A 16,764-nucleotide genomic window follows, 5' to 3' on the forward strand; every position below is an offset into this window, starting at 1 on the left:
GATAAGTTATTAAAACTATTATGTTTAGAAATGTGGGGAAAATAAACAGGGGGGCTAATAATTCTGACTTAAACTGTATGTGTGTGTGTGTATATGTATATATATATATATATATATATATATATATATATATATATATATATATATATATATATATATATATAATGAATATACTAATTTCTGTTAACATGAAAAAAAAACTGAAACCACTTGAGGATGAGTAAATAGTTGAGTATATTTTCTTTTTTGGGGGGTGAATTATCACGTTAAAATGACAGATCAGATTGTCCTGTTCAGTGTTATAGGTTCATATTGCATCACCAGCGCCGCCTCCTGGCAACACAAGCCATCAGCTATACTTATTATTTAGGAATGTACACTTGCTTTCTGTAGGTCCAATATTCAGGGTCTGATAGCTAGCCGTCCTTCTTGAATTTGCCTCGAACGAAGGGAACATAATCCAGAATCAATCTGTAAATCCGTCAGTCTGTAAAATGGCCACAGCCACTGCACCCCATCCGATAATATTGGGGATCCTAGATTGCAAAATACATTATTTATGGATTTTTTAAAATAAGTAATAATAAAAAGTTATGCTGTCTCAGAATTATAATATATGTGTGAGAAGAGCCGACGACCCTTAGGTTAAAATGGACTGTTTATAAACCAAGCACTAATTTACCAGATTCTGGCAATTTTTACGTATTTGGGACCGATTCGCTTTGTTAACTTCTGCATCTTGGCACCCACTCTGCTTCTCCCTCCTCCGTTCGGAAAGTAAACAAACTCAAATGGCTGTTTCAGGACCCAGGCTGCCCGTTGGTAGCCTGATAGAAAATTCTGGAACCGTTGAGATTTCGTTTGCGTAATCCACAGGATTTAAAACCGCCTGTACGTACGTTTTCTAACAAGCTTTAAAAATTCTAACATGCTGATTTTATAAACAAATACTATTAAATACACCGGGTATTTATCAAGTTGAAATCCACATGAAATAAAATTGGGTCTGGGCTGTGAGCGCCTCTGAAACAAAAGTAATAACCAGTTTGCAAACTATGTTGTGAAATTGCTGAATGATGCCGGTTTTGTTTTAGGAATTAGTATCAAGTTAATGCATTATTCTCAAAGAGAAATAAGTATTTAACTTTTTTTTCCAGATAATGAACGGACAAACGTACATCCAATCAAAATCTACCATCCGAAAAGAGCGCGAACATTTAAACTGTTGGAAAAGTGAGCCGTTAATTTAGGTTAGCGTGGAGAAGACGGTCAAGATTTTCTCTTTACTTATTTCTCGGAAAACACACCAACTGGTAAGACTTTTATTACAATGTTTTCTTTTATTTAACTCATTTGAAGGTATACAAGATCAAAAGCAAGACATTGAAAAAATGTATAATTCTGTTATTAAAAATGGCACATTTATTGCTACATTACTGTTATATACAGGACAGTTCTCAATACCTACTTTATATATATATTTATAAAAACAAAGACAAAATAATAAAAATAATAATAATAATGACAAAAAACCAGAGGCACTCTGAAGACACAACAGCAGTATTGTTCATGTCCCTACTGCAACTGCAAGACACCAGGTTCTGTAAAATTCACACACATCTTAATTCTGATGGAAATCGTGGGCAGCAATCTTATTTTGGCGCACAATTCATTCAAAATGTTTTACTTCGTTGGACATTCAAGAGTAAATGCTTCAGGGGTATATAAAAAAAAAAAAAAAAACGAACGTAATTTCAGACAGGAAAATACGAGATGACAAGACAATCCTTCTCCAGCATCTAACGCATAAAGCAAAGGGGTCAACACAAAGTCCAGCATTGAAATATTTTATGGATACTTTCAAAATTAACCCACAATTGAGATGGCTGGATTAAATGAGAATTACTTATAACAGTCTAGTGTTTCCGGTCCCATCTGACGAATCAATGAATATCCTTTATTTTCCATGTGCTTCACAGATCACAGGACACAAAGCGTCTTGAAAGCAAAAAAACAAATTCCAACCTAGTTGAGCCAAAGATGACAGGAACGAGAATTGTAAAATTGCCAAAAAGGTGCGCACACACACACACACACGCACACACACACACACAGCATAATAATGATGAAATACTACAATGTTTCTAACTTGCAGATTAAATACTACACAGATGCTTCCAGAAAGAAACAAAGCAAAACCAAAAAGATGGATGAGCCATTTTTGCATTTTGAAATAATAAAACAAATGGTCAAGTTTACAATGAAAGTAAGTTTAGGCACTGACAAGGCATCACTCTCAAAAATGACAGTCTTGAGAATAAGAAGGCCACAATATATAAATGTTCAACAACTTTTTTTTTTTTTTATCAAGAATTGATATTATGTTTCCATTATACTTTAGGACAACCTAAGTTCAGTATCCCCCCTTACGGTGAAATGTTATTACTCAGAAATCATATCCATTGTGGACATTGACAATTACACAGGTTATAACACCATTTTTTCCCTACATACATAATTCAAATCATTCGGGAACATCATCTCACACACACATGACAAAAAAACGGGTTGAGACGTACACCTTGAAATGACAATATGATCAACTAAACTCACAGTAAGCCAGTCTGAAGATGTGAGAGCGTGTACATTTGAATATTACATTCAAACAGGTTGCATTATGTGCATTTGCGAGACATGATGGCAAACGTTGCTTGCGCACTGCACCATTGCCTAAGAACACTTCTAGTGACTGACAGTTCCCTGACATCAGGAAACCATCACGAGGCTTTAAGCCCTCAAAATCCATCATCAAATATCTTATCATTTCATCATAAGCATAGAGCTATTGGGGGGGGGCATAAAATTACAAATGGATCACCTCGCCCAAACCTTGCGTTTCTGAAAATATACGCAGGTTCTTTTTGAAATTGTACAGCACGCCTCCGAGCGTTCACTTGCGCTATAGACTCTACACTTCAAACTAATATGTTTTTGTTATTTAGAAATCTACAATGTATAGACTAACAAAAATATATATATTTTATATATTCTTACATTTTTTTTTTTTCAAATTGAAATAACATCCATTACATATGTGTGAGGTGGACATGTGTACGCTTTCAGACTTTTGGCAACAATGAGTTGATGCGAGCGAGTGATTGAACGTATCCTGGTGGAAAAAAAGGGCTTATGAAAGGAAAGATGTGAAAGGTCAACTTGGCAATTCTGTGCTTGGAAATGCAACCAAATCCAAGTGTTTTTGTCATAGTATAAGAAGCTCATGCTCCTTTATGATGTGGTTTCTTCCGATTGGCTGAACTAGTCAATGGCATCGTGAGAGCTGATGATGCATCGTGTTTCCAAGTAAATGAAACAGTCTGGAGAGCTGCGATGGCCCATGTGCTTTTTTCCTCCTTTCCGGAAGAGCCCTGGCCCACTGAACAGAGGCATTCTAGGAAAAGTTGTCCTCAAAAGCACCACAGGTTCACCCCCACTTCTTGTGGGGTTTGGTTACACAACGCACGTAAGACTGTACCTTTCAGTAGGGAATGACAAACCACATAAAAAAAAAAAAATCTTGCTCATATACAAGCAACTCCCAAACTTTTGTTCCACACAAGTAAGCAGTTTGCATCTTATATAAAATGTAACAATTAGGCACAAATCCATGATTAAATTGTCGTTTGTCTCGTCTCTCGATCAAAACTCTCTGCAGTTGAAAAAAATGTCAGTTGTGGTCAGAACATCTCTATTCCTATGATCCATCAGTTTTGGGAAGCAGAAAAATACAAAAAACGACTTGAGAAAGAGTTCTTCACATTTGTGCTGGTAACTGTGGTCTGGAGTGATCACGGACAAATTCTGCTGTGTCAGTTTTGGCGGGTTGGTTCTTGCGTCCGAAAGGGTTGAGGGTGCATCTCTTTATTTCTTGGATGATATGCTTTCAGAGTCAATATATGCATACAGAGAGGATGAGAACGGTGGAAGAAATTCAAGGTCACTTCTTCCAGGAGCCCCAAGAAAAGTCACCGGATCTAAGGATAGAAAACATATTGGAAAAAACTTCAATCCGTGTTGTTTTTCACTAAATATACTAAATATCTTTTACAGTAATTGAATTACCTACAATAGGAAATAAAACAGAATTTAGGGGTTTCATATAGATTAGTTTATTAGACAACACTATACTGAAAACACAGGACAGCTTTGCACCAATCTTTTTTTTTTTCTTTATTATTTTTTAGGGGTTTTTCACCGTTTATTGGGATAGGATAGTGGAGAACAGACAGGAAAGCATTGGGAGCAGAAAGGGCGAAGAATCGGCATAGGACCTCGAGCTGGGAATCAAACTGGGGTTGCCGTGAGCACCATGGTCCTATATGTCGGTGCACTAAACCACTAGGCTATTGGTGCTGACCTTTCCACCAATCTTCATTATTTTTTCATTCACTTTACTAAACAATGCCTGAAGGTTTAAGGCTCATTCCCAATTCTAATTTTGTACCCCTTCCCTTGAAACGGAGCATTAAGGAGAGGGGCTTCAAAATATACCCTTAGCAAATGGAACACCACTACAACACCTGCACACGTCATCATATGTCATTGTGATCTCTTACTTCATATGAGATCAGACGATGTCGACTGCTGTAGTTATTCCAGTTGCATTATATTATTTTGGTATTTATCTTCAGGAAATCACAGAAGGCAACGATATCGTGTTGTCATGGCGATAGAATGTGGCAATAAGATTATAACTGTACTGTGCATTTACACCGTGGCCATTCATGTAAACACAGGAAAACAACATTTAACATTATACCAGACACTGTAAAATGGTCAATCCCAACCACTATATTTTCTCACAGGGTATTCGAGTATCGTTGAGTGACAGAATGTTGTGGGACTACTATACAGGAGTTATTAGGGATTATAGATAGCAAAATTTTATGGTTTTTATTTTAAATGTGTTTTTTTTTTTTTTTTTTTTTTCAAAGCATGACGGTAAAACACGTACGCGGTTATAAATGGATATTAAAACATGTGCTTGTTTGTTGTAAAAATTAGCAATAAAGACAAAAATAATAATTTGTGCATCTCCTGACTTCTGTGTGCAGCCATTCTGCTGTTGTAGATGGTGTATTCTGGGAAAATTTCTTACCCCATGGTTTCGAGTGTGGTCCTGAAAAATCTCAGTTTCAAGGGCTATCTAGCCCTTCCCCTTAAACCTGATTTATACTTAATCAAGCACCTCCGCTGATTGCGCCCGCTTCGCACAAAACGGACGGGGCTTTAATACTTGACGCGTTCACCGTTGTGATATTCTATAAAATGACAGGGGACGACAAAAGAAACCCACCGTAAAACTAGACGGATAACCATAGATGTAGGAAGTTTCTGGAAATACATTTATATTATTAATATCATTTAATCAATTTTTAAACAAATTATTTTTATCAATTATTTTAATGATTATAAAGATTTTTAGAACCATTCTAGATTTTTTTTTTATCAAACTTTTATGCATCACTTGCTTTTGTTCTCATCTCGGACAGTTCTATCTATTAAAGTTTATAAAAATATTAATGACAACAGAACATGGGTTGCTCTACAAATATAATTTTTATTATGACAAGAATAAACCATTATTACCAATAAAGTAAAAAAAACAACATCAGTATGTTGTAAACCAATAAATTCAAATATTCTTTTTCAGTTATAGAATTTGTTCCTCAATTATAGTTTTGCAACTATTAAATTATTTTAAATTCAAAATGAATTTCTGTAATTAAATAATCTGTTTTGGTTTTAACAAACTTATCCCTCAAGTTTTATAACTTAACTTTTATAAAAATGTTCCTCCTTTCGCACTGTTGTTGCAATTTCTAGCCAGGAATTGTTGGTCTTCTGGTTATCACTATGATCAGGCATGGACAGATCATAAAGATGTCTGTACAGTCATGCCCGTTTCAGACAAAATCTCTTCAAACTGATTTATATTCAAATCAAATGCGGCTCCACGCGAACTGTTTGCTTAAGTCTCAAAAAATCATGCACTCCGTCAGCCGAAATCATTTTGCGCGCACCCAAAGCAAACCTCCGCAAAATACCGCAATGACATAACATTCGCCGCGCGCACTCAAGCGAACTAGTGGATGCGTAGAGTATAAACCAGGCTTATTGACAGACCTTTCCACCAATCTTCATTATTTAGGTTTAAATATCTCTTTCCAAATCACCCAGAATAACTTTTTATCTTTTGATCACACCGTTAAGTTGTCATATAACAGCACTATAGTTATGTTTTGCAGTGTAAATATCTAAAAACTAAATATTAAAATGAAAAAGACTGTTCAATTCAAGTTTATTTGTATAGTGCTATATGCTATAGTAATGTATTACTACATTAGTCAAATGTTCTATCAAATTTATCAAAACGAAGCTTAAAATTCAAAAGTATAAGCAAACTAAAATAACCCTGACTTTGACATATACTAAAGATCCAAGTGTTGGAGGAAATCCAAGTGCTCCTTCATTCTTCATAGACAGCAACAAATCCAAAAAGTTCAAAGTCCAGAAAAGGAACCAAACACATTGTCAATACATTTTATGTGACTTCAGTGGTTCAACTGTAAACATACCACCTTTGTGCGACAAAAAAAAAAAAAAAAACTGTACGTCTTTCATATCTGATCAGAATGCACATTTAGTAAGAGAAATAAGACACTTTCGTGTTGCGCTGCTGATTCTGCTGGCAATAGATCGCATCGACTGGAGTATACAAGCACCCTGACCTGACACTGGAGAAAAGACATTGGTAAACACGCAGTCATATTTACAGGTTTGTTCGCTTGTTTGTTTTTTGGCGCACACAAAAATGTTATTGGAGCTTCGTATGATTAGTTGAACCACTGGACTTTGAACACCTCAGGAGCTCGTCTTGCTGCCTATGGAGAATGACGGAGCTCTCAGATTTAATTCAAAATATCTTAGTGTTCCCAGTGGATTGGAATCACACGTTATTAAGTAATCAATATCAGAATTTTCATTTTTGAGGGTAAACTAGCCCTTCAATAATTTTGACTAAAGCAGATAACTAGAAAAAAATCAATTGAAACATCTTTAAACAGTTGAATAAATTAGATATAAATTATAACTGGTCACAGTAGATGCATAAATAACAGTAACCAATTTATACATAATGTGAATGCAATCATACTAAATGACAGAAGTGAGCTCAAATAATTATGCAAACATATTAATCTCTGAAGTCAAACAACCCAGGTGTGTATCAAAAGTGAATGCCTCCAACAAAGGTCTGTTAGCTGCTGTGTACCATTTACTGGATTAACAATTAGTGGAAACGTATAAACTTATTAACAGTGTTTGCGTAACGTACCACAGGATCACATGTGACTGACGGAGTTGCGTCCATCTCCTCCCAGGCCTGGATGTGGTCCAGACAGTTGCATCTGGGTGTCTCCAACCACTCCGGACACCTTCTCCTCCTCACGCCGCTTCAGACATGCCGCTTTAGGGTTCAGGTTGCGTTCTGTAATAAATTCATGAATATTTAGCGTCACAGCAAATGCTATATCATGTCGTCTTTAAATAAAGCATAATCACACACCGCGGACTTGCTGCTCCAGGTTTAGTATGACGTTGACGGCCTGGTGCAGGATGAGCAGTTTGGTCTGGGGTTTATCATTGCTCAGGTGCAGCTGGCACATGCGGCCCAGCTCTTTAAAGGCCTCGTTGATGTCCCGCACACGCAGTCGCTCTCGTGCGTTGTTGGCCACCCGCCGCTCCTTTTCCCGCTCAACCTTCACCTCTGCTGGCAAATCCTCATCATCATCATCTTCATTTAGACTGTGGAGAGAAATAATTAAAATAGTTTAAACCTAACAAGATTTGTAGTTCAGGGCTGTATCTTAAATCGCACACTATACCCTCATTCACTGTTCCATTCATTAGTTCACTTAAAGGAGTAAATTAATTTAAGTGCACCGGAGGTTCTTGGTTAGACCCTGTGATAGTCACTTAATCTGTCTATTAGTAGTGAAGCTAAATATTTTAATTGCTCTCATGTTTACAAATGTTAATTGAACAAGCCAATAAATTTATTTCGAAAAGATAGATTGTATTTGGTGCAAAAAAACAAGTGCATTATGGGTATTCGCTAATCATTGGTTGTACAATTGTTATTGTGGTGCAATGTGGGATTTATTGAATGCACTTCAGAATGGCCACTTTGGTTTTGAACACCACTAGAAATCTCTGCTTCCTCAAATAGTACACTATATAAGGATAAAGGGGGAAATTTAGGATACAGCCCAAGTATTGCTCAAGTATATTAGCAGTAAAGTTGTTGCAAAAATGAATAAGTATGAGGATCTTTACAGCCCCAGTCAGAAAACCTGACAATTTGTTTTCTTATTATTAATATCCTTTGATCAAATACAAACATAAATGTGAAGCTAGTTTGTAGATTTTGTGCAACCAAAAAAAAATGCATATCAAGCATGTAATTAGACAAGGGAAAAAAGTGCAGTAGATATTGCTGATGTTATGTTTTACTAATGACATCACTATGGTACTTTTCATCAGGAATTTGAGCATTAATTTACATGCATAAAATCTAAAAGAGAACTGTAGGCTCGGGAGAATTCCACACACAATCGCTAGATGGTGCTGCTAACGCTATGCATCCAATGTGGTTTAAAAACTAGCAATGGCCCTAAATATTTAAATTGATCTTAAAATACATAGTTGGTTTGCTAGTTGTCAGTTACCAGTAGCGTATTTAACAACCGCACAATTTCAATTCCTGCCAAGGGGAAGCATCACTCAGACAAATATCTGATTTTGTAAAATGTGCTGTCAGTGCCACCGATCCCTATACACAGTACACACATATAATCATGAATTAGATATTAAAGAATAAAGCAAGTGTGCAATTAATAAAAATCTAAAAGCCCATGGAATAAACATGTCATTCATTTATACACAATAACATTCAGCCATATAAAGATTTAATGCGATCAAGTGAGTATTTGAAGTCTTTTACAAACATGCACTCTATGGTGGGAGATAGACTTACTCTTCTCCCTGGTCTGAAACACCTGAAAGGACTTGGGAAAACACCTCCTTTCTGAAAACAATGTGAGAGTTTGGGAAAGGGGAATGAAGAACACTATAAAACATGGTATTTTATTGTGTTGGGCAAGCCCAAGCACTTTGAAATCAGGCCTGGCCCAATGTCTTCACTTCACTTCAATTATTTGATTTTAAAAAACAGAAAATGTACAGACATTTGTTACACGAGATCAAATTAAGACAATGCAGTGTCAAACTATCATGAGGTTGAGCCTAGTGGGGTGTGCGATATTCATATTCTTAAATGTTTTACATTTAAACGAAAATAAAACTAAAGTAATTGTATTTGGGCACAAAGAAAATTCTCTATTAAATGTAAATGTGGGCTCTTCGGCCTCACATATTACCCAGTGTGCAAGAAATCTGTGTTATGTTTGATAAACTTAAAATTTGAAAAACAGATCAGTATGGTCGTAAAATCCTGATTTTACCATCTCAGACAACTGTCTAAAATCAAGCCATTTTTAACCTAGAGTAATTTTCAAACAGTGATTCACGCCTTCATAACAACTTGTCTGGATTATGGCAACTATCTCTATTATGGTATTTCTCAGTCTTCTCTCTTTCTCTTGTCTGCAGTTGGTACAAAATAAGGCTGCTAGACTACTTTCTGGCGCCCGCAAGTATGAGTCGGTAACTCCTATTTTTGCTGCACTTCACTGGTTACCCATTAAATACAGAATTGATTTTAAAATTATTGGTTTACAAAGCCGCCAATAATCTTGCTCCTCAGTACCTTACTGACTTGCTCGGTCCGTAAACCCCCTGTCCTTCATTGAGATCTTATGATGCCTAGAACACTCCTTAAAAATGAGGTGATCAAGCGTTTGCGGTTGCTGGTCCTAAATTCTGGAACACTCTACCAGTTCACATTAGACTATCTATTGTCCCTCGCTTTTAATGCTCATTGATCAGTGTTTTATTGCTTTTATTTGGTAAAACTTTCTTTAAATTCTGCTTTCTTTTCTGCCTTTAACTGCCTACTGTTGCAATCAGAATTATTAAACCTCTTTGAATTTTATATTTCCCAAATGATGTTTAACAGAGCAAGGAAATTTTCACAGTATGTCTGATAATATTTTTTCTTCTGGAGAAAATTCTTATTTGTTTTATTTTGGCTGGAATAAAAGCAGTTTTTAATTTTTTAAAAACCATTTTAAGGTCAAAATTATAAGCCCCTTTAAGCTATATATTTTTGATAGTCTACAGCACAAACCCCTGTTATACAATAACCTGCCCAATTACCCTAACCTGCCTAGTTAACCTAATTAAACCTTTAAATGTCACTTTAAGCTGTATATAAGCATCTTGAAAAATATCTAGTCAAATATTATTTACTGTCATCATGGCAAAGATAAAATAAATCAGTTATTAGAAATTAGTCATTGAAATTATCTTTAGAAATGTGTTGAAAAAAAAAATCTTCTCTCCGTTACACAGAAATTGGGGAAAACAATAAACAGCAGGGCTAATAATTCTGATTGCAACTGCATATACAGCACTTTGGTCAACTTTGGTTGTTTTTAAATGTGCTTTATAAATAAATATTGTATTGTAACAAATGACGACCGCAACTTGAGGACCGCAACTAAAACACCAGCCCTACCAAAAGGGTACCATTTGGCAGTGGAGACACAAGCCTGACAAAGGTGAACCGTACCACTCAGTGGAAATGAGGGATAATAAACTGCAGTTAAGGCCCCTATAATTCAATTTATGAAAGCAAAAACATCCCTGTATGGCTAGGTAAAAGCAATAGTTTGAGCATGGTGCAAATAGGATTTGAACCTAATACAACAACAAAAAAAAAAGTTACAGAAAAGTCTAATTGTTGCATTTTAGGCAAAATATTGTTGTTTTGCCAACAAAAACAGACAAAGCAGAACATTTATGCATGTCTGAGCAAGTCATCCATATTGAACTAAATCAATACTAGCAAAATAAAACCTTCAGCAAATTTATTTTACAAGAAAAAAAAACGTTTTCCATCAATATCGCACACACCTACATTCAGCCGTTCAAGGGCTACCCTAGTAAAGATTTAGTACCTTGGTCTGGTGCGAGGTTTGCTTTCCTTCTTCTCTTCCTCAGACTTGTCAGCCACAGAAGAGTTCTCATCGTCCTCCTTTTCCTCCCTCTTAATATCAGACTTGTTTGACGAATGCGTGGTGTGGGCCAAGCCTCCGGGCAAACCTGAAGCTAGAGACAAGAAACCGTTATTAGCAATTTCGCTCACAATCCTCAGCATTTGCATCTGTTGTTTACACGTTTGGTTGGTTCAGAAAGTGAAAGTGAAACGGCTGCTCACTGTTAAAAGCCTCTGGTGCTCCTCCAGGCTGCGGGGTGCCTGAAGCATGAGCCGACTGCAACAGGGTGCTGCTGGGAGGAAGGCAGGCATGGTCGTCATGATGGCTTCCAGCCTTCAGAAAAGTGCAACACGGGAGAGTAATTAGCACATATCAATACCCACAGGTGCATTGTTATTGTTTTGTTGCATAATACCACATACAGCTCTAAACTCGGGTTTCAGAAGCTAGTTTGAAGCTGGAGCTAGTTATTTGTGGCTGCGAACAGTAGGGTTGCACAATATTGGACAAATCTGACATTGCGATATAAACACACCATATGACTTAAATAGCTCTATTTGGTAGTTTCTCAATTACATGCAAGCAAACAACCAAATAAAAGACTTCAAGAAAGAAAAAAAGGAATTGATTTACTTTGTCACATGAAGCCTTCAACTTCCTACCCCTGATTTCAGGATGCTGATTTCATGATACTGAAAATTCTTTTTTGTTCACAAATGTACATCAACATAATCATGAAGGTCTCTAGATTCATCCAAATAAAACAGATCTTTCAAGATAGGTATAGTTTTTTTTGTATACTTTGTTAAATGTTCAAGCGTGGTAGGCAAATAACTTGTAAGTACATAAATCATGGGGAATTAGAAAATAATAAGTTAATAAATCATGGTTATTGATCTTGTGTAATGATTTTTGCTTTCATAATACCCCATCTAAACATAACCATTTAACTGATATCTTTACTTTAAAGTATACTTTTTTTTTAGATACACAATTTGATGCACAGCAAAATCCTCAGAGTAAAATTAACATATCCCACTGGTCCCACTCCTACAAAGAATAAAAATAACACGAGCAGAGTTAAAGTGCTGAGTCAACAGAGAATAATGAACTCCTGCTGTTAAAAAGCAGAATCACTGAAGAAAAATACAAAACTACAACCAAATTCACAACCTTAGGCCTCCTGTCCACACAAACACGGGTTTTGTCTTAAATGCAGCTTTTGTCTTACACAAAAGCACAGTTCAGATCACTAAAACCCAAATTTTTGAAACTCTTGTCAGGATGAAGATTTTCAAAAGCACCGGGTCGGTGTCTTTTAGAAAATTGAGAAAAAAAGTTTTTTTGTTTACAAAAATACCTGAGTACCTGTGAACATGGCCAAATCTCTCACCATGTCAGCTCATCAGGATCATTAAAACAACTCCACAAACAGAATCCGCAGCTTACTTATTACTAAGCTCTCTGACTATTTTTGTCAGATGTCTACAAAAGTCTCTAGTGAGATTTACTGAAAAATTTTGTTTGTTAGATGACGCCATTGTGGTATGTATTTACTTGTCTGTATTTACACCAGTATTTTACTTTACTTTTTGACTCTTGTTTATTTATTTTTTTTCTTTGACTGCAGTAACTCTGTAGTGTTGGACCAAATACTCTCTACCCTTGGGATTTTGCTGTGTAGGGAATAAGACATTAAAACTTTTTTTTACAAATGTTATATAATAATATTTGTATTAATTCATAATTATAATTTATCATTTCAATATTTGTAATAATTGTCTTTAAACTTTAGTTAAAGTAAATCATTTTCAACTTAACTTTTTCATTTTATCTTTTTGACACAATAGTCTGTTGGGGAAGACAAATGGGATTAGTTCTTTGTGTTTTTATTTGGATTAAATTATATGATAGATAATTTTCCAGGGGGTTCATATTAAATGTTTTTTTTTCATTTTAATCATAATAAATGGGTTTATGAATATTAATTGATCTTTTGAAAGCTGTTTTGTTTAAGAATGCCAAATGTTCTCCTCCTATTCAAATTTTACATTGAATGGTTCCCACGGGCAACTATAGTTGCCACATATTCAAATACGATTTTAAAAAAATCAAATAAAATGTAAAAAATGTAAAACCTGGAGAAAATAAATGAAAACATGTTCATATAGGACACTATTAACAAGACTACATGCATGAAACCATTTTTAAAAATTTGGGCACAAATGGGTTAAAGAGTGCTTCATGGTTTTCTGGGGAGTCTAACAGTATTCAAGAACAGAAAATGAATAATCTTTTTTTTTTGTGCCCAAATAAATAAAACTTTTGAAACCCTTACACAGCCACAGGCCTTAAAATGCATACAAATGCTAAACTCTCACTCCATTATGATTTAACTGCAATGACTCTACTCGTAGTGCTGCTAAACTATAATTTTGACACTGAACATGCTGTAACATGATTCCTACAGATACATCTATTGCAATTTTTTTTCCTGAAACAAAATATTGACAGGCCAAAATGGAGACATTGACATATAAATCTATATTTTTCAGAAACCTTTTGGACCATACTACTGACCATGGCAGGGTGTCTGTTGCTGAGGGGCAGTCCTGCATTGGAATAAGCCTGTGGGATGCTACCCATGGATGCGCTGGATGTGGAGACGGCACTCAGCAGGCTGTGCATGTCAGCGTGGGCTCCAGGAATTCCTGGTGCTTGACCCACCGCATGACTCCGGAGGACGTGAATGGCCTCTTCCAGTCGGTCTTCCATTTTGTTTTGCTGTGTAATGGTATGGTATTTTTAAAAAGGGGAAGCTATAGAAGTTATATCCTGTTCTAAAAATAACAATACAGACAAACATTTCAACAGTGCACAATTGCTTGCCATTTCTAATTGGCGATAAAAAAGTAACCAGTATCTTTTAACCACCTCAATAAGCACTCATAGGCAAGGGTGTTTACTGTTTTTGCCAACTTCAGTTGTTTTGTAGTAATGTCTCCTGTGTTTTGATTTTTGGATAGTAAAATAACAGTTAACACTTTAAATTAATGGTCCATTAGTTAATGTATTTACTAACATGAACAAACTATTAGTAATACATTTATTATGATGTTTATTCATCTTCGTTCACTTTAATGTTAATTAAGTTAACAAGCACAACTTTTGATTGTAATAATGCATTAATTCATGTTGATCTATGATTAATAAATGCTTTACAAAATTATTGATACTTAGTTAATTTCAATAACTAACGAACCATTATTCTAAAGTGTTACCAAATAACGCTTCAAACCAGTGCCAAAAAAAAGTGAATATGCAAGATCCAGGTACAAAATTGGTTAATTTGCAAACCACCATCTTATCTTTAAATAATATTAAAATAACGATCACTATTTGAAATAAAGTTGGGAAATTAAATCAAAATTTTCATCAAAACTGCAAAAGTAATTCATAATTTTAGCGCAGAAGTGTGTGTGGACCATCACAATTGCATAAAAAGCAAAGCAAAAGGTCAATGTTGTTTAACTATATCAGTGATACCACTAATGTAGTTTACCTGTTGATTTACCAGTTAGCCTAAAATTAGAAAAGTAATATAAATATGTTTAGTAGTGTTCTTAAAAAGTGGTTAAAAACAAAACAGCAGTGTTTGCACAAATAGTCTTAAAGTTTAAAAATGCATTTGGTTGTCCAGTGTAATTGTGATGTCCATGTCAAATAAATAAATAAAAATAATTAAGTAAAATGTATATCAAATATAAAACCATTACATTTTTGTAAGAGTTTCAAAACAGTATTGTTAAAAAATAAAACGTTAAAAATGTAAGAAATTTGTTAAATGTGCCCTTTTGGTTTTACTATTAAATAATTAATTTGGAATAAATAATTATTACATAAAAGTTAAAACTGAAAATATATTTTAAAAAAGCTCATTCACAACATTAATAAATACTACTGCTGTATATTTATAAATAATACTCAATGAAGAATACTGTACATTTGTCTGATCAAAGACAAAGCTTAAATGGATAGTTTACCCAAAATTCTGCCAATATTTACTCACCCTTGATTGAAACCCGTTTGAGTATTTTTAAGATATTTTGAAAAATGTTGGAGACTGGTAACCCCCGACTTTCATAATATTTGTTTTTCCTACTGTGGATGTCAATAGTTACAGGTTTCCAAAATGTTTTATTGGATCATCTTTTGTGATCAGAACAAAAAAAATGGGTTGGAACTAGGCATGTGCCGGTATCACATTTTCATGCTGCGATTAATTGATTGAGCTTTTATCACGGTATACGGTATTATCACGATATTGTAATTTTACTAGAGAACCAGGTAAAAAAACACAAAAAAACTTCAGTTTCGTCAACTTAGTAACTTTAATAACTTTTTAATTAACTAAAAGTACTTCAAACATTTAAATACAAATAAATATAAATAAAACAATACACAATATAAAAGTAAACTTGAGCAATTATATCAAAGTGAATGTGCAAAGGGAAACCGTCTTCAATCAGCAATCGTGGAATGAACTGCCAACTATTCCAGCATGTTTTATGCAGCAGATGCCTTTCCAGCCACAACCCAATATTGGAAATCACCCATACACACTCATTCACACACACTCATACACTACAGTCAATTTAGCTTATTCAATACACTATTCACTCAGCCTATATTCAATAATAAACATAACAAAAACTGCCTGCTAATGCATGGGTAAATCTTCAAAGGGAACAGTGTTACATTATAACCTTTCACCTCATCCTGCTTGCTGTTTCACTATCTAAACAATGAAAACATAATATAAGTCAAACTTGTTTCATTTTGATATTTGATTTACCCTGTCTTTTTTGCAGAATATCAGTTTTAATAACCAATAATGGCCATTATAATAGTAAAACGTACATTAAATTTAAACGATAAAGGTAAGCAATCAGTCAATGTGCAGAATCAGTGTATGTGGTTACATAAATTAATATATTAGCTTATCTTTGCACTCAGCCAAAACAGTTAACTGAGAACAAGTGATTCAAAAGACATAAGAATTGTTAGATAGAGACAACAAGATGAATTCAATATCACGTTTAACAACTATAGTGAGATGAGATCATCCAGCAGATGAACTGTCTGACATGCACTATTCTCTCACCTGGGGTTTATGCTCACCCGCTGAACTAGTGGCTGCAGCTCTGGGCAGAGAGAGTGTGGTCACGTGATTTGCGTTTTTAGCCGTGTACTAGAATGAACAGAACTTTTCAGACTCGCTAAATGAAACGCCGGTGTATTTCCCGCGATTTCTCTGCGCCTCCCTTGCGTTTCTTCTCTCTGACTCTCGACTATTTTGACAAATACACACAGACGACGCACGCTCACACGGAGTCCAAAATAGGAGTTTGTGATTGGGCCAGCCCAATGTCAATACCGAAAAGAGCCAATGGGCTGCACAGTGTCACATGGACCGGCCCGGTCTGTCTGTCCGGGAAAAAAAGCATCTACTTTCAGAGAGTCA

At 35.2% G+C, this 16,764-nt stretch overlaps 1 protein-coding gene and 1 long non-coding RNA gene across 5 annotated transcripts in view; both read right to left on the minus strand.

Annotated features, from left to right (window-relative positions):
* Positions 1-223: 223 nt before the first annotated feature.
* On the minus strand, positions 224-772 carry LOC130216527 (uncharacterized). The gene is made up of 2 exons (XR_008835812.1): positions 683-772; positions 224-536 (listed from the first exon to the last, which is right to left on the minus strand). It is a non-coding gene; the product is annotated as an uncharacterized LOC130216527 (long non-coding RNA).
* Positions 773-1,320: 548 nt separating this feature from the next.
* Positions 1,321-16,764, minus strand: part of tcf3b (transcription factor 3b) — a 31,657-nt gene continuing 16,213 nt past the window's right edge. For 3 of the 4 annotated variants that reach the window (XM_056447289.1, XM_056447290.1, XM_056447288.1), the window contains exons 15-21: positions 13,821-14,024; positions 11,462-11,573; positions 11,202-11,352; positions 9,098-9,148; positions 7,628-7,866; positions 7,397-7,549; positions 1,321-4,034 (exon numbers count right to left, since the gene is read on the minus strand). In XM_056447289.1, the coding sequence (XP_056303264.1) occupies positions 7,404-7,549; positions 7,628-7,866; positions 9,098-9,148; positions 11,202-11,352; positions 11,462-11,573; positions 13,821-14,024 (903 nt within the window). In that variant the 3' untranslated portion in view covers positions 1,321-4,034; positions 7,397-7,403. The remainder of the gene's footprint in view (positions 4,035-7,396; positions 7,550-7,627; positions 7,867-9,097; positions 9,149-11,201; positions 11,353-11,461; positions 11,574-13,820; positions 14,025-16,764) is intronic. The other variant, XM_056447291.1, reaches the window with a different exon arrangement.

This window comes from Danio aesculapii, chromosome 22 (genome assembly GCF_903798145.1).
Source record: "Danio aesculapii chromosome 22, fDanAes4.1, whole genome shotgun sequence".
NCBI classification, from domain to species: Eukaryota; Metazoa; Chordata; class Actinopteri; order Cypriniformes; family Danionidae; genus Danio; species Danio aesculapii.